Source organism: Schistocerca nitens, chromosome 3, assembly GCF_023898315.1.
Source record: "Schistocerca nitens isolate TAMUIC-IGC-003100 chromosome 3, iqSchNite1.1, whole genome shotgun sequence".
NCBI lineage: Eukaryota > Metazoa > Arthropoda > Insecta > Orthoptera > Acrididae > Schistocerca > Schistocerca nitens.
In genome coordinates this window covers 754,453,092-754,472,553 of record NC_064616.1, presented here as the reverse complement: position 1 = coordinate 754,472,553, position 19,462 = coordinate 754,453,092, and the positions used below count along the sequence as shown (strand labels likewise).

Genomic DNA, 19,462 nt, shown 5'->3' with positions numbered 1-19,462 from the left:
ACATTCAGCTAAACAGGAACGAGGAAACCAGGTAAACATCATTTCCAAAGAAGCAGGTATATTACACCATCGAACTGTAATCTCACGCAGAGAGGCATCCGGGGCTGGCTCGGCTCACCATTTCGCATGCTAGCTAGCTCTGCACGTTACGGTGTGCGAGCAGATCAGATGGCGTCGGACTAATCTGCAATTAAACTAGGGAGGGAGATTGTTTGGGCAGGGGCGGCGCAGTGGCGTGAGAACGGAGCAGGTGTGCGGCGCAGCGCGGCGTGCCTCAGTGAGCCAGCCGCCGCCGCAGCGCGCACACCGCAGCCGCAGCCGCCGCACGCCACAGCCCGCCATGCCGCTGATTCTGCTACTGCTGCCGCTGCAGCTGCAGTTGGCGCGCGCCGCTACCTTCACCGTCGATGGCAGCCTTGCCGCTGTCGACAGCGGTGAGTCCCCCACCCCTCGCATCAGGGACACTTGCACACCACACACGTGCACACCACACACGTGCCCGCTCACTGCGCCTGCAACAGCCGCGCCGGCCGCGGTGGTCTCGCGGTTCTAGGCGCGCAGTCCGGAACCGCGCGACTGCTACGGTCGCAGGTACGAATCCTGCCTCGGGCATGGATGTGTGTGATGTCCTTAGGTTAGTTAGGTTTAAGTAGTTCTAAGTTCTAGGGGACTGATGACCACAGCTGTTAAGTCCCATAGTGCTCAGAGCCATTTGCAACAGCCGCTTAATCACAATCACAATATGCGCTTCATAGCGACTCAAAACTTGTGGGTTTTATATTTTAATTTTTCGTGTTTTGTTGATACTTGCACACCTAGGATTAAATGGTTCAAATGGCTCTGAGCACTATGGGACTCAACTGCTGAGGTCATTAGTCCCCTAGAACTTAGAACTAGTTAAACCTAACTAACCTAAGGACATCACAAACATCCATGCCCGAGGCAGGATTCGAACCTGCGACCGTAGCGGTCCTGCGGTTCCAGACTGCAGCGCCTTTAACCGCACGGCCACTTCGGCCGGCACCTAGGATTAAAACAGGTTACTAAACAACTAGCACGCTCGTAATAAACGTAGGTCACGCATATCGTTTCAGTCGAGTCGATTTAATCGACAGGTACCAATGGCTGTGTTTCGTAATATCTTCTGTGTACTTAATGTAAACAATGCTAATCTATCAGCTACCGGATCGTGGTGCAATAACGTAATCTTGATTGTTATATACCTGATTAGCTGCTAAATATTCGTACATACTACAGCACAATATTTAAAGGAATACTGGCATATGGTTCAAATGGCTCTGAGCACTATGGGACTTAACTTGTGAGGTCATCAGTCCCCTAGAACTTAGAACTACTTAAACCTAACTAACCTAAGGACAGCACACACATCCATGCCCGAGGCAGGATTCGAAACTGCGACCGTATCGATCGCGCGGTTCCAGACTGTAGCGCCTAGAACCGCTCGGCCACCTCGGCCGGCAATACTGGCATAGAAGCACCTACGCAGCTGTAATTGTTTCGATGGTGACCGAGGGACATAAATTGTCATGTAAAGACAGTAAATAATTACCGTATAATACTGGCAATAACGAACTGTTATTGACGTTTCTGTGAAGGGATGATGAGAGGGAAAATCACTTCGTCTGCACACTTTCGTCTAAAGGATTGGTTCAGAAACTAAGCACTCATACATGCGTTCCATAAACATTCCCAGTAATACAATTTATTTGTAATTCTGTTCTGTTTATATGTTACTTCTCTTGTGTGATGTTTTAACAATTTTTCTGTGTATGTTGTTGGGTTGGGTTGTTTTGAGGGAAGAAACCAAACTACAAGGTCATCGGTCTCATCGGATTAGGGAAGGAAGTCGGCCGTGCCCTTTCAAAGGAACCTTCCCGTTATTTGCCTGGAGCGATTTAGGGACATCACTGAAAACCTAAATCAGGATGGCCGGACGCGGGATTGAACCGTCGTCCTCCCGAATGCGAGTCCAGTGTGCTAACCACTGCGCCATCTCGCTCGGCGTCTATGTTGTGCATACGTATTCCATAATAAAATTTTTCATTAGAAGTATATCTCTTTTCTCAAACCAGCAGCTTAGTTCGTGGGATCAATACTAGAAATAACAATAATCTTTGCAGTCACTTACTTTATTCCGAAAAAATGTCTATTATTCACAAAACACATTTTTAATAACTTACCACCAGCCATAAAAAGCTTAACTACTAATGAAACTCATTTTAAGAGGAATCTAAAGGATTGAAGAACAGGGAAACTCATTGTTTTCTTACAGAAACTTCAAGGACGCTCATTTTTAAAACGCTGCAGACCAGCTGCAATCCACATTTATGTCTGTACCTCCTGAATAACCCAAAACTTTTACGATGGTGTTTCAGATTTTATGAATGTACGTACGTGCTCAGAAATCCATTTGCACTGATGTATCAAATATTTTTGTAATATTTATCATTATTGTACATGACAATGGAAAGAATTTCCTATTAATAACCAATTAAAAATGTAAAAAAATGACAAAATTACACTTTGCTTGTACAAATGTTCCAATTCAATGAAAAGGGTATTTTGGTTGTGGAAACGAGGATAACGGAGCATATTCGGCCAGCTCCTTCCATTCCATTGATGAACTTCTTAGTAGAAGCAACTGATGGGTATATGTTTCTAATAACAGCAAATAATGCTGGTATTACGTACAATCTGACTTCTGTACAAATTCAGTGCAGTAATGTGATCATTGTAAATAAGTGCAGTAAAATGATTTTTCTGTTTAGTGATGCATGGCTACAATAGCCTAAAATTATCAAATGCACCATAGTGTGTTGAACATCTGCATGATTTTTGACAAATTTTCTATTACATTGTAAATGAAAATATGTTTTAAGATTTTGTGACTTATTCCACATCAGTGAGGAACATTCCACTTGGGTTCAAAAATGGCTCTGAGCACTATGGGACTCAACTGCTGAGGTCATTAGTCCCCTAGAACTTAGAACTAGTTAAACCTAACTAACCTAAGGACATCACAAACATCCATGCCCGAGGCAGGATTCGAACCTGCGACCGTAGCGGTCTTGCGGTTCCAGACTGCAGCGCCTTTAACCGCACGGCCACTTCGGCCGGCATTCCACTTGGGGTCAATGGAAGGAACAATGGCATGTTTATTTTTCGTTGTAAGTATTTATTAGGTACACTTCTTTTCTGATATTTTCAAAGTCCTGGAAGATGTCCTCACTATGGATCTTTTGAAACGAAAAGAATGCATCTAACTAAATCAACGCCATGGACCTCCTGTTAGACAGTGTGTAAGATTGAAGAACAGGGAAACTCATTGTTTTCTTACAGAAACTTCAAGGACGCTCATTTTTAAAACGCTGCAGACCAGCTGCAATCCACATTTATGTCTGTACCTCCTGAATAACCCAAAACTTTTACGATGGTGTTTCAGATTTTATGAATGTACGTACGTGCTCAGAAATCCATTTGCACTGATGTATCAAATATTTTTGTAATATTTATCATTATTGTACATGACAATGGAAAGAATTTCCTATTAATAACCAATTAAAAATGTAAAAAAATGACAAAATTACACTTTGCTTGTACAAATGTTCCAATTCAATGAAAAGGGTATTTTGGTTGTGGAAACGAGGATAATGGAGCATATTCGGCATCCTTATTTTTTGGTTTTCTCACGTTAAGCAACGGAATATTCTACAGCGTCACCTCTGCACTCCATTAGATGCTTTACCAGATGTACTGAAAAAGATAGAAAATTTATTTCCAGTTAATCAGCAAAGCTAGTAAACATACATGGGCCTTTCATTAATCCTTACTCATTTTGTCATTTGTAGCAGTGCTTACGCTTTTCCTGAGACGTTAAGGATGTATTTGTTAATCTGTTCTTTTCCTTCACCAGAGGTCTTTTTTTTTGTTCCTAAGGAAGGACGTCGCTTTGCGTGGTTATCTTTCCGTGACATCAGCCCTCCACACATCCTTTCTCCTTCATACAATTTTCCACTGCTTCAGATGAGACCTTGAAAAATGCTGCTCGTGGACTGCCCATCTAGTTCTTTGGAGTAAAAAATTCGCAGTTAGCTTTTATTTCCGTAACTGCTGCACAAGGCACTTTTCACACTTCTAGCTTAAAACTGCATAACTCCGAACTATCCCTGCGTTCGTACATCTGCTCCCAGGTGAGAAATTTACATTAATGTAACTTCTGCAGCTGATACTCCCATTATGCAATCATTTAAAAAATAGCTAAAATTGTGCGCAATTTTAGAACATTAATATTGACATTCATCAACTGCGAAATGTGGGTGATTTAGTTATCGGTGAAGATGAAAATTAAAATACCGAAATTTCGTCGAAATAGTTGTACGAATGCAGCGGATAATAATGATACGTTATTCAACAAAACGTAATTAGAAAAGAGATGAAATATTGAACTTGTTGCATCTTTTCTCTTCTCAGCACTGACAGAACTGAGATATAATCGAAGTAATGGACTTAGTTATACTACAAACCAATAGCATCACGTGGCCAAGACATTTAACTACTTTAGAAATATGTCCAAGCCCTTCAAGATTAACAGTACTTACAGACAGGTAGTTCTTCTCAAGCAAATATGAGAACGTAAAAGAAGCCCGCTTAACGTTTAAAATCCTTTTGACATCTGGTCAGTAGTGACGGAACAGTAGCTCTGTTGGCCGAGATTGGTAAACCATCCCTACATTCTCATTAAGTGCTTCACAGAAACCATGGAAGACGTAAATATGCCAAAAAATGGTTCAAATGGCTCTAAGCACTAAGGGACTTAACATCTGAAGTCATCAGTCCCCTAGACTTAGAACTACTTAAACCTAACTAACCTAAGGGCATGACACACATCCATGCCCGAGACAGGATTCAAACCTGCGACCGTAGCAGCGGCGCGGTTCCGGACTGAAGCGCCTAGAACCGCTCGGCCACAGCGGCCGGCATGCATGGCCACACTGAGACTTATAATCTGTCTCCTCCATAATAAGGAGCCTCTGTCTAATATCCTGCGATCCTCGGCGTGTGGCGATACGTTAGAGACTTTATTTCAAGAATGGGGCCAACCGTTCGCGGTAATATAGCTTTCACACTATGGTCGTTGAACGTGCATCTAGGTTAAAATAGCGGATGCTTTGTGTTGAATACTATGGAGAACTGCTTACGTAAAAAATGTAGTTTCTAAATGTTTTGTGCTTTCATTACTTAATTTTTGAGCCACTATCGGCTCATCCCCAGATAGAGGCACTTTAAATTATATAATAGCCGGTGGTATCGTGGCGCTGATGGAAACAGTTGAACGTTTCCAGAATCAAATTTCACTCTGCAGCGGAATGTGCGCTGATATGAAACTTCCTGGTACACTAGAATTGCGTGCCGGACAGAGACTAAGAGTACCCCACCGACAATTTTTTCCCACCATAATTTTTCTTGGCATTTGGTTTGAGCGGACGCCAAATGACACAAGTTCATCACACACGGTGGGCTGTGTTGCCGACACCGACTGAGCTGCGTAGGCAAGACTCACGACCCGTCCCCGCAGCTTTACCTCTGCTAACACCACGTCTGCTAACCTAGAAACTTCACAGACGCTCTGCTGGCAGCTTTACCTCCGCCAGTACCTCGTCTCCTATCTTCCAGACTTCGCAGAATCTCTGCTGACAGCTTTACCTCCGCCAGTACCTCGTCTACTATCTTCCAGACTTCATAAAAGCTCTCCTGACAGCTTTACCTCCGCCAGTACCTCGTCTCCTATCTTCCAGACTTCGCAGAACTCTCCTGACGGCTATACCTCCGCCAGTACTTCGTCTCCTATCTTCCAGACTTCGCAGAAGTCTCCTGACGCCTTTACCTCCGCCAGTACCTCGTGACTTACCTTCCAGACTTCGCAGAATATATCCTGACAGCTTTACCTCCGCCGGTACCTCGTCTCCTATCTTCCAGTCTTCACAGAAATTCTTCTGACAGCTTTGCCTCCGCCAGTACCTCGTCTCCTATCTTCCAGACTTCGCAGAAGTCTCCTGACAGCTATACATCCACCAGTACCTCGTCTCCTATCTTCCAGTCTTCAAAGAAGCTCTCCTGACGCCTTTACCTCCGCCAGTACCTCGTGTCGTACCTTCCAGACTTCGCAGAATCTCTCCTGACTGCTTTACCTCCGCCAGTACCTCGTCTCATATCTTCCAAACTTCGCAGAAGTCTCCTGACAGCTATACCTCCGCCAGTACCTCGTCTCCTATCTTCCAGACTTTACAGAAGCTCTCCTGACAGCTATACCTCCGAATGTACCTCGTCTCCTACCTTCCAGACTTCGCAGAATCTCTCCTGACAGCTTTACCTCCGCCAGTACCTTGTCTCCTATCTTCCAGTCTTCACAGAAGCTCTCCTGACAGCTTTATATCCGTCAGTACCTCGTTTCCTATATTCCAGACCTCGCAGAAGTCTCCTGACACCTATGCCTCCGCCAGTACCTCGTCTCCTATCTTCCGGACTTCACAGAATCTCTCCTGACGCCTTTACCTCCGCCAGTACCTCGTGTCGTACCTTCCAGACGTCGTAGAAGCTCTCCTGACAGCTTTACCTCCGCCAGTACCTCGTCTCCTATCTTCCAGACTTCGCAGAAGTCTCGTGACAGCTATACCTCCGCCATTACCTCGTCTCCTATCTTCCAGACTTCGCAGAATCTCTCCTGACGCCTTCAACTCCGCCAGTACCTCGTGTCTTACCTTCCAGGCTTCACAGAAGCACTCCTGATAGCTTTACCTCCGCCAGTACCTCGTCTCCTATCTTCCAGTCTTCACAGAAGCTCTCCTGACAGCTTTACCTCTGCCAGTACCTCGTCTTCTATCTTCGAGACTTCGCAGAAGTCTCCTGACAGGTATACCTCCGGCAGTACCTCGTCTCCTATCTTCCAGACTTTACAGAAGCTCTCCTGACAGCTATACCTCCGAAAGTAGCTCGTGTCTTACCTTCCAGACTTCGCAGAATCTCTTCTGACAGCTTTACCTCCGCCAGTACCTCCTCTCCTATCTTCCAGTCTTCACAGAAGCTCTCCTGACAGCTTTACCTCCGCCAGTATCTCGTCTCCTATCTTCCAGACTTCGCAGGTCTCCTGACAGCTATGCCTCCGCCAGTACCTCGTCTCCTATCTTCCAGACTTCGCAGAATCTCTCCTGACGCCTTTACCTCCGCCAGTACCTCGTGTCGTACCTTCCAGACGTCGTAGAAGCTCTCCTGACAGCTTAACCTCCGCCAGTACCTCGTCTCCTATCTTCCAGACTTCGCAGAATCTCTCCTGACGCCTTCACCTCCGCCAGTACCTCGTGTCTTACCTTCCAGGCTTCACAGAAGCACTCCTGACAGCTTTACCTCCGCCAGTACCTCGTCTCCTATCTTCCAGACTTCACAGAAGCTCTCCTGACAGCTATACCTCCGCCAGTACCTCGTCTGCTATCTTCCAGACTTTACAGAAGCTCTCCTGACAGCTATACCTCCGAAAGTACCTCGTCTCCTACCTTCCAGACTTCGCAGAATCTCTCCTGACAGCTTTACCTCCGCCAGTACCTCGTCTCCTATCTTCCAGTCTTCACAGAAGCTCTCCTGACATCTTTACCTCCGCCAGTACCTCGTCTCCTATCTTCCAGACTTCACAGAAGCTCTCCTGACAGCTATGCCTCAGACAGTACCTCGTCTCCTATCTTCCAGACTTCGCAGAATCTCTCCTGACGCCTTTACCTCCGCCAGTATCTCGTGTCTTACCTTCCAGGCTTCACAGAAGCTCTCCTGACAGCTTTACCTCCGCCAGTACCTCGTTTCCTATCTTCCAGATTTCGCAGAAGTCTCCTGACAGCTATACCTCCGAAAGTACCTTGTCTCCTACCTTCCAGACTTTACAGAATCTCTCCTGACAGCTTTACCTCCGCCAGTACCTCGTCTCCTATCTTCCAGACTTCACAGAAGCTCTCCTGACAACTTTACCTCCGCCAGTACTTCGTCTTATATCTTCCAGACTTCACAGAAGCTCTCCTGACAGTTATACCTCAGCCAGTACCGCGTCTCCTATCGTCCAGACTTGGCAGAAGTCTTCTGACAGCTATACTTCCGCCAGTACCTCGTCTCCTGTCTTCCAGACTTCGCAGAATCTCTCCTGACGCCTTTACCTCCGCCAGTACCTCGTGTCTTACCTTCCAGGCTTCACATAAGCACTCCTGACAGCTTTACCTCCGCCAGTACCTCTTCTCCTATCTTCCAGTTTTCACAGAAGCTCTCCTGACAGCTTTACCTCCGCCAGTACCTCGTCTCCTATCTTCTAGACTTCGCAGAAGTCTCCTGACAGCTATACCTCCGCCAGTACGTCGTCTCCTATGTTCCAGACTTAACAGAAGTTTCCTGACAGCTATACCTCCGCCATTGCCTCGTCTCCTATCTTCCAGACTTCGCAGAATCTCTCCTGACGCCTTTACCTCCGCCAGTACCTCGTGTCTTACCTTCCAAGCTTCACAGAAGCTCCCCTGACAGCTTTACCTCCGCCAGTACCTCGTCTCCTATCTTCCAGACTTCGCAGAAGCTCTCCTGACAGCTTTACCTCCGCCATTTTCTCGTTTCCTACCTTTCAAACCCCACAGAAGCTCTTCTCGCCGGAGAGCTTCTGTGAAGTTTGGGAGGTAGGAGAAATGTACAGGTGGAGGTAAAGCTGTGAGTACAAGCCGTGAGTCGTGCTTGGGTAACTTAGTCGGTAGAGTACTTGCCCATGGAAGGCAATGATACCGAGTTAGTTTCAGTTGAAAGTTTTTAGGTTATTTTTTCTTCATGCACATAAGCAACGCAGTGCTATAGGTGACGCATATATGAATGAAAATCGGTAGATGAAAACTTAGGCTGGAGTACATCCAGAAAACAATTGCGGATGTAGGATACAAGTGCTACTCTGAGATGAAGAGGTTGGCACAGGAAAGGAATTCTTGGCGGGCTTCATCAAACCAGTCAGAAGACTGATGACTAACGAAAAAAAAAGGACGATAATGATGATTTGTTGCATAAGACGGCGGAATCTGTCTAGGGTTTTTCACAACTCTTATTACAAGCTACATGGTATTGCAGAAAGGATTTAATAGATAGAAATTTGATAAGGAACTCATGTCAGGAAATGTACCGGTTGAATATAAAATAAGTTTGAAGACTGGATCATTTTCAAATAACCCACTTTACGGTACGGACGCAGCAGAGACAATGAGTGAGCTATTACGTGTGCGCTCTACAGGAGATCATGGTGCGGACAATGTGTTTCGAGCACTCCTCCTAGGATTCTCTTCTACGTGACGTCCTCTTCAAAGTCGGGAGTTTGACACGTCTATGGACCACCACAGCCAACCCTGTCAGTAGCGAAAGTATCAGTTTCTTGCAGCCGTTGTTGTAGTGGACCGAAAATAGTGTGTGACGTTGAAACCTCCCCTTACAAAAATTCATGAATTACTGTGCTGGTAAACCCCTTACGTTATTTGATTTTCAAACAGCTGAGCAAAACTGAACATGCTCAGACATTTCTCTCTTTACTTATTCTGATCATCAATAAACTGACACAATATTTTTAGCTCAACGCAATCTGACTTCCAATAATCCCTACAAAAGAATGGCCGTGGCTAACAATAACCTATACCTTTCATGAATCACTTACCTCACAAAAATCTTCGTTACTCGAACTACTGCAATACAGCGAGCGCCAATACTGCCAGCTAAATAAAGGATTCTAACTACTGAAGGCACTAACTACTGATAGGCATAGTTAGCAAATGAAAGATTTTGATAGAGAACAAACAATTTATTTACCTTAATAGTGTTCAAAAGTCATAATATATATATATATATATCAGTTCATGAAATCCAGTCTTACCAATTTCGTTATTCTGACGGACACACGTCCAGATCATCCGCTCTCAATACTCTGCCATCTCTCTTCCCACATCCACCACTGCTGGCGGCTCACCTCCAACTGCGCAACGCTACGCGCTGTTCACATCCAACTACCCAACACTACAATAGCGAATATTCCAACAATGCAAACCAGCCACAGACTGCACACAGCACAGCCAGTGATTTTCATACAGAGCGCTACGTGACTTTACCAACATAAAAACCTAAACAGCCTACTTACAACGTCATATTTACAAAAGGGGTGACGACGGCGCCCTATTAATAGTGCTCAGAGCCATTCGAACGGCGCCCTGTTCTCAGTTTGCGTGCGTGCCGTGAAGCGGGAGATTTGAAACGGATCCAATGTTCAAACTTACTTTATAGCCATACGGTACATTTCTGGACACGGGTTCCTTATCACAACTTTATGTGCTAAATCTCTGTCCAACCCCAAGAAGCCTGTAATGGGATTTATGAATTACTCTGTATACTACAGCACGTGTTACTTATATACATGGGCAACACAGCCTGTGTAGGATTCATGGAGATGTTTTACATGGGTTGTTGTAGAGCAGCAGTCGTAAATTACACGCTCTGGATTTCTCAGAAGTTTTACTTACTGTTGTTTCGTCCACGCAATCACTATGGTAATTCAGATTTGTGCTACGCAGATTTTAGTTTACATCATATTGACACGTCGTAATCACAATCAAGTCCAAATCCGAAAACAGGATCGTCAATTAGGTACAATTTTTAGCACCGTAAGCACCTTTATTACGGATACCAGCGTGCAGACAGAACAGAACTACCCCCTGGGGTGGAGAGTGCTGCAGTTTATACAAGCATCGAATATTCCAGAATCTGCAAACATTATAGACGTAAGAAATTTCTAGAACCTTTCAGAAATGATAAATACTACATAACAAATATGTGATGGTGATAAGGTTTGAACTGGTGACCCTCAGCAAACCACTTAGCGACGCTATCCGGTACTCCACATTGCATGCAGCACAGCTAGCGGCAATATTACTCAGTGACCAAATTTTATCGTCGTTTCTACAACATAGAAGGTTTGAGTTGCAGAATTTCTCTACGTGAAACTAGACGGTAACCCCAACAGTGCCGCAAGTATGAAAACGAAAGCAGATCTTTCATGAGACTGTTTGTATTGAATAATATCTTTAAAATATATGAGATCACATTTCACTGTTACAATTGCATCAAAATTTATATTCCAAAACTTATCATATGTAGAGCTTAATGCATCAGAAGAATTTTCCCCCTTCTGGTTCCTTTCGCGAATCGTGCACGGGAAGAAAGGTAGACATTAACACTCTACATACGCCCGAATTTCTCTAATGTTACACTTATTATTCTTGTAAGAGGAAGAAGTAATAGGTTTCTTGAGTCGCTTTGGATTGTAAGCTCTCGAAATTCTTAGGTTAAAAATATCCCTGACGCTCATCTCATATCTTGTATCGTGCCTCCAATTGGAGTTTGGTGAGATTTTCTATGACGTTCTTGCACTTACCAAACAGACTCATGGCAAGTCAAGCAGTTCTGATTTGAGTATTTTTCTCTATCTCCCGTTAATCCAATTTGGTAAGAGTCCCAGTCCTACGAACAAGATTAATGAATTGGTCGAATGAATATTTGGTAATTAACTTCCACCGCACATAAACTGCACTTTATTTGATTTCTTCTAAAAAATGTCAACCCGTCTCCCACAGTATGGCTTGTTGTTTGCATTCGTCCCACCTGCAGTAACTCCAGACAGATACTTTACGCCGAATTCCAGCGATTGACGTCCGATCGTGACGTCAAATCATATCACATTTTTTTCATTCGTTTATATTCATTACATTTTATTTGTTACCCAGATGGTTGGCTGTCAGTCTCTCTGCTAGGAAATGATCATCTGTAAGCCCTCCTACATTTCGGCAGCATTTGCTAAATACGCGAATTCCTTGTGTACAGCTGTAAAACCTCAGAAAGATGCAAAGTTATCTAGTAGGTAATTAAGATATATCGCTAACAGTAATGATCGTATCACGTTTCCTTGAGGTACGCCAAACGAGACGTTTCTTTCCATGTCTCCCCATCATGAATGATGTTGTGTTCCCACTGTTGGCATGTTTATAATTTAATCACATACTCGTTCTGATACACCACTTAATTCTTTTTAATAGCTGACAGTGAGGAACTATATAGAAAACTTCCCGTAAGTAACAGCTTCGTACGAACCCACGATGCAATTTAACTCACCTGTCGTGACACTGAAGCTCGCAAATGAAGGAAACGACCCTGCACGTTTCTGCACAGGTAATCTGACACCTGCATTTAACACTAAGCAAAGAGCGAAAAGAAATCCTTGAGTAGTCGCGATTCTTCGCCCAGTGTCAAGGGCAAGTTCGGGTCAAAAACCTCATATGTGCAAGTGGCCGGCGGATCTCGCACGCTGCCTCAGGCCAACAGTCCTGCAGAACTTGCCGACGTTTCCGCTCGTCGTAAAATATTATCTCATCCAGACGGAAGCATAACTGTACCAGCTGGTTCAGATGCACCATGCGAGTAGTGTTCTAACGGTTGTAAACATGGCAGAGCAATGAAGGAGTAATATAAGGCAAAAGTGACTAATACTGAGAACAATAAACTATATTAAACTCATTTGTTGTTTTTGTGGTCTTCAGTCCGAAACCTGGCCTGATACAGCTCTCGATGCTACTCTATCCTTTGAAAGCTTCTTCCTCTCCGAATAACTAAATAAATAAATTTCATTTAAATACACCAATTTACTGACGAGAGTCCATTATTCTCTGAAGCTTCCTCGAGCCATAGATAAATCTTTAATACATAAAAGGACTGTAGAATGTCACTTAGATTATTTAGCGTCTACTAATAAATGCTGATGAGTTAGAACGAAATTTCGAAGAATATTATTCTCATTTGGCTATAAAAACTGCAAATCGGAGATGTATGAGCTCTTTGATCTGTGCTGATTGCCGAGGATAGCTCGGAAAAACTGCAGATGACAGTGTAAAAGCTTTTCCTAATAAGCTCGGAATAAATTTCAGCCACTAAAACTAGAGTCACAATGTTCTCATAATCGATCCACTTCGATGAAAACCGTCATCCAGGTTACAATACTGAAGGGAATGTCACATATCCAGAATCTTCGATTGTGTTATAAATTATGACGAGCGCAGTTACTATTAGGATTATAGGATTTGTGACACGACTGGAAGAACTACCAAGGGAAAGACGAGGATGGAGATTGGAATGAATTCTACAACTTAATGGCAGTTCCTACAGTATTTTGTGGATTAGTTTGTTGGGCCCTTGGGTAAAAGATCTTGTGAAAATATTTGTAAGAAATATCAGTTGAGCAGAGGAAATAAGTACGATATTTTCGAATAGCTCTAAAAACAGAAATTTATACTGTTGCTGATATAAAGGCATCTAAAAAATTTGGTGAATACGCTGGTATCTAATTGTCAACGTATGTTAAAAATGCGTGCATGGAAGAGACTTGTCAAAAAGCACCACGTAGACTCCAGGTCACAAATCTGCTGCTCATACATCGACGAGACAAAAAATTATGTCCACCAGTGTATCGATCCACATTTGGAGCGCAATACAGTAGCGATTCTGTGTGGCATGGATTAGATAACTCTTTGGTAGGTTTCCGGAGGTATGTGGCACCAGGTGTCCATGAACACACATGCATCTATTCCCTAATTAACCAGCCAGTGGTTTGGGGGCGTGGCACTAACACCCGACAGCGTACCAGGTTTGCTTCATCAAATTCAGATCAGACTAATTTTAATGGCCAAGACATCAACGGGATTGCACTATCGTACTCCTGAAACCACTGTAGCACGGTTCTGCCCTTGTGATGTGGACAGTTATCCAGCTTTAAAACGCCATACCCGTGGGAAGAACATCAAGCATGAGGATGTGCAGGTGGTCCGCAATTATGTTCACGTAGTCAACAGCTGCCTCAGTGCATTCGATTACTACCACAATGCTATGGACACCCAGGTGAATGTTCCCTATACCATAATACCGCCCCCACCGGCCTGCGTGCATAACGCAGTGTAGGTTTCGAGCAGCTGTTTCCCTGGATAACGACGTTTCCGTATATCCCATCAACCTGGTGTACCAAAAAAAGTGATATTTCCAATAAGGGACACGTTTTCACTGATCAACGGTCCAGTCTCGAAGATCCTGTGCCAACTGCAGTTGTAATTGACGATGTCGTTACGTCAACAAGAAAACACGTAGGTGTAGTCTGCAGCGGAGCCCCATGTTAAAACATATCCACTGAATGGAGGGTTCGGAAACTCTTGCTTACACCGTCTTTTACGCTGTCGTCACATCAGCCACAGACCACCACCCATCCTCTTTTATAGAGCGGGGAAGCCCCTGATCTCAACAATCTATGGGGAAGCGCAGTAGTCCTACATTTTGTCACCTCTCGTGGTTTCACAGTCCTTCATACACTTTCCGTAGGTGCTCACGACGGTAGTACACAAACAGTCGACAAGGTTCCCCGTTTCCGAGACTTTCGTTCACAAGCGCCGGACCATAACAATGTGCCCTTTGTCTAAGTCGCTTATGTTAGTGTATTCCTCCATTTGCTACCCGTATCGTCAGTAGAACGAACTTTAATTTGTCTCTGCTCTGCTTGTATTCTTTCCTTACATCGTAAAATGTCCGCTACGTCACCTCGCGGCTTTCAGTCTCGCGGTGGGTAGTCATCATAATTTTTTAGCTGATCAGTAAGTGTCTACTGCAGGCAGTCGAACATAGTGAGCGTCAAGTCTCAGTACACAGTGCTAGAGGCCAAACATAGATTTCCAGTTTCATTACAATGATCTAAAACTGCGTGGAGACACACATCATCTTAATGCTAGTGTACATAATGGAAGCGATTATCAAAAAATCTGTTCATGACCAACTGTCAACACGAAAATAACTATTGATAATGAGGCACGTTTTAGGTCGACTATTTACAAATAAATTGAAGAAGATTTTCATTGACGCGTATGACAGATCTATGAAGTCAGACTGGTGCTGACAATACTATTCAGAATACGCTAAGAGAACATTGTGGTTAAAGTGGCACGACTCTGCATAACATTCCCACAGGTATCAAAAGAAGTGTGACATCAATGCTTCAGTCACTTCCAAATAAAACATTGCTAACAATATCCATTAGTTTTATGGAAATTAAGAGGAATATTGTGACAATGGATTTTGCTCTGAAGGCGAATAAAAACAATTTGATTCCATTTTTTGCGTTAGAAAATTTTGCAACATTTCTTCCGAACAATGGTTTTCTGTTTTCTTTGGCAGTGTCCTTGTCTAATGACACTGATTTAATCCGACAGGTTCATCTCGCTCTCAACGATTACATATAAGAGGTAAATCCCCACTAGGCGTGTCATACACACTCTCCGCCCTGCTCAGAGACTTGGAATTAAATTCACGAGCGAGCAATATGAAGCTCCCTTTTCAGACAAAATTATCTTCATTAACACATACTCCACCACTAGGATTCAAACCAGAAATTTCAGTGTCGGAACCCATGACCTCAACGGGAATTGCTGTACCCGATCCCAAACGTTGGTACTGTTTCGATGTAACCAATATTTTTCGTAGCCGCGCATTTGAAGCTTTGAGGGGAGAAGGGAGCTGAAGTTCACCAAAAAGTGTAAATACACTGACGGAAAAAATTCACGAGTTGTGAAATTTCGTGAATAGTTTTGTCTAGGTAACATATGTAAATGATTAACATTGCAAGGAAACAGGTTAATGTAAGCGCTAGATAAGGCATTGCAAATGCGAAATTCTGGTAAATCAGTAACCGGTGTAACTGTCAGAATGCTGAATTCAGGCATGCAGACGTGCATGGATTGTGTTGTACAGGTGCCGAATGTCAGGATTTCCATGCCTGTTGCACTTGGTCGGTCAATACAGGGACGGTTAATTGCTGTTCGTAGATGACACTGTCGTCTGATGGTGTCTCATATGTGTTCGATTGGAGACAGATCTGGTAATCGAACAGGTTAAAGCAACATGTCGACACTGTGTAGGGTATCTTGTGTAACAACAGCGGTATGTAGGCGAGCGTTATCCTGTTGGAAAACACTCCGCGGAATACTGTTCATGAATGGCAGCACAACAGGTTGAATCACAGACTGGCGCCCAAATTTGCAATCAGGGTACGTGGAATAGCCGCGAGAGTCATTCTGTTGTCATATTAAACTGACCCCAAACCATAATACGAGGTGTAGGTTCAGAGTGTCTAGCACACAGACAGCTTGGTTGCATGTCCTAACCAACATACGGCCATCACTGGCACCGAGGCAGAACTAGCTTTCATCAGAAAACATAGCTGATTTCCATTTTGTCGTCCCATGAGCTCTCGTTTCATCCCACTGAAGGCCCAAACGGCGGTGGTTTGGGATCTGCGCAATGCACGCTACAGGGCGCCTGGCTCAGAGCTGTCCATGGAGTAACCGGTTTGTAAGATTTCGTTCTGTCATTGTGGTGACAACTTCTGCTCGCATTCCTGCTGCAGATGCAGTACGATTCGCCAGAGCCATACGCCGAACACGATGGTCTTCTCTCTAGGAGGCCGTCCGGAGACCGGTCATCTTGCGACCGCAGATTCCCGTTACCACTGCTGCCAGTAATCACGTATAGTGGCTACATTCCTGCCATGCCTTCCTGCAATATCGCGGAAGGAGCTTCTCGTAGCCCTACTGCATGACCTCATTCAAACTCTGTGACGTGGTGATAATGACGTTTTTGTCACCTTAAAGTCGTTCTTGTCAAACATAAACTCACCACGTTAGTTCTCGAAGGTAACTAACGCCCACGGCCGTTAGAGCGCGTATTTAAAGCAACCCTGATTTGCATCCTCATTGCAGCACTACTAGCGCCACTCTTACGCGATTGGTGCAACCGAGCGAGGTGGCGCAGTGGTTAGCACACTGGACTCGCATTCGGGAGGACGACGGTTCAATCCCGTCTCCGGCCATCCTGATTTAGGTTTTCCGTGATTTCCCTAAATCGTTTCAGGCAAATGCCGGGATGGTTCCTGTGAAAGGGCACGGCCGATTTCCTTTCCAATCCTTCCCTAACCCGAGCTTGCGCTCCGTCTCTAATGACCTCGTTGTCGACGGGACGTTAAACACTAACCACCACCACCAATTACGCGATTGGTGCGAAATCTGAATACACATCACCTTTCAGATGTATAAACACGACTACCAAATTTCGTTTATGTCGCACAACGCCTTCTTGGTGGTAAGATTTTTTTCCATTAGTGTATTTAAAGCTAACTACCCTCTTAGCCGGACTACTACTCCAACAGGTCCTATAAAGTCCTTAAGCGACGCTCCTTATCTCAGGCCATCCATGAAGACATCTATAGTGTGAAACTTGTATCCATTGTGGAAGACGATCACTGTGAGTGTGATGAATAAAGGTTTCTTGAAATTACTGAAACCAGTCGCTTTTTGTTTTGTTCTTCAATTTTTACTTTCCCGTTACCGGTTTCGAATGGCCTAGCGAATCATCATGATATGGTACATGTTTATTGATTGATTGCAGCAGTGTGAGAGTCGTGGGTGATTTTGTTGTACTGCGTACAATTATTAGTATTCGTTGGCTGGTTGTTGCTGCACACAGTATTTTGGAAAATATATTGAAAGTTTTCCAGAATTTAATTTTACTGCATTTCACACACTCAACCACAGGTAACACGTCCCACATGTTTAAAAAACGCAAATAAATCAAGGAATATAGCTAAAGTTATGTCAAAGAGTTTGTATTAGGGCCGAGAGCCTCTTTGTTCAGCTCGTGTAATACACTCTGGTGACAGTAAGTACACTATGTGATCAAAGGTATCCGGACACCCCCAAAGACATACGTTTTTCTCATTAGGTGCATTGTGGTTCAAATGGTTCAAATGGCTCTGAGCACTATGGGACTAAACATCTATGATCATCAGTCCCCTAGAACTTAGAACTACTTAAACCTAACTAACCTAAGGACATCACACAACAACCAGCCATCACGAGGCAGAGTGGTGCATTGTGCTACCACGTACTGCCAGGTACTCCATACCTGCGACCTCAGTAGTCATTAGACAAAGTGAGAGAGCAGAATGGGGCGCTCCGCGGAACTCACGGACTTCGAACGTAGTCAGGTGATTGGTTGTCACTTCTGTCATACGTCTGTGCGCGAATTTCCACACTCATAAACATCCCTAGGTCCACTGTTTGCAATGTGATAGTGAAGTGGAAACGTGAAAGGACACCTACAGTATATAAGCGTACAGGCCGACCTCGTCTGTTGACTGACAGAGACCGCTGACAGTTGAAGAGGGTTGTAATGTGTAATAGTCAGACATCTGTCCAGACCATCACACAGGAATTCCAAACTGCATCAGGATCCTCTGCAAGTTCTACGACAGGCGGGAGGTGAGAAAACTTGGATTTCAGGGTCGAGCAGCTGCTCATAAGCCACACATCACGACGGTAAATGCCAAACGACCCCTCACTTGGTGTAAGGAGCATAAACATTGGACGATTGAACAGTGGGAAAGCATTGTGTGGAGTGACGAATCACGGTACACAATGTGTCGATCCGATGGCAGGGTGTGGGAATGGCGAATGCCCGGTGAACGTCATTTGCCAGCGTGTATAGTGCCATCAGTAAAATTCAGAGGCATTGGTGTTACGGTGTGTTTTTCATGGATGGGGCTTGCACCCCTGTTGTTTTGTGTGGCACTATCACACCACAGGCCTACATTGATGTTTTAGGGCAAACAGGACGAAACTTCGAAATTCGATACAGAGAACATACAGATGCACTACGTTTAAAAATTTTAAGTAAATCTAGTTTTGAAGCCCACCAAGCACAAGACAATCTTTCAGTTACAAACATCAAAACAAACCTCCACATCCTGCACATTGCAGACAAAGGAGTAAAAATGGACCTCTTGGAACAATTAGAGGTTTGCGTCTATAACAACAAATCATCCCATATCATCTTCAATGAACAAACGGACCTGGCAAATAACCCATTTTTTCCAAAATTTCAAAGAATCATTAAACTTGAAACACTAGTCGCTTACCCTCTCTCTCTCTCTCTCTCTCTCTCTCTCTCTTTTTCTGTCTCTCTCTTTCACATTGGCACACTTACTCAACATTCTCTCTCTCTTCTTGTAGTGCGCACACACACACACTCACACACAAAATCATCTCCTCCCACCACAGTGCTTAAAATTTCATTTCTAAAAAAACAGTAACACTGTGATGTTTATTGTTTGTTTCGTAAGTACTGATCAGTGTTAGTCAAACAAAAGATGAATGAAATGACAAACAAAATTTCAATGCTAAAATTATATATGTAATATCTTCGAAACTTATTGTTTAATAGAATTTATAAATAGCATTTATTGATTTGCCATATAATTACATTT

At 44.0% G+C, this 19,462-nt stretch overlaps 1 protein-coding gene across 1 annotated transcript in view; it reads left to right on the top strand.

Moving 5' to 3' along the window:
- Nucleotides 1–311: 311 nt before the first annotated feature.
- LOC126249749 (uncharacterized) overlaps nucleotides 312–19,462 on the top strand; it is a 535,036-nt gene continuing 515,885 nt past the window's right edge. The window contains exon 1 of the mRNA XM_049951429.1: nucleotides 312–434. Coding sequence (XP_049807386.1) covers nucleotides 341–434 — 94 coding nt within the window. The 5' untranslated portion in view covers nucleotides 312–340. The remainder of the gene's footprint in view (nucleotides 435–19,462) is intronic.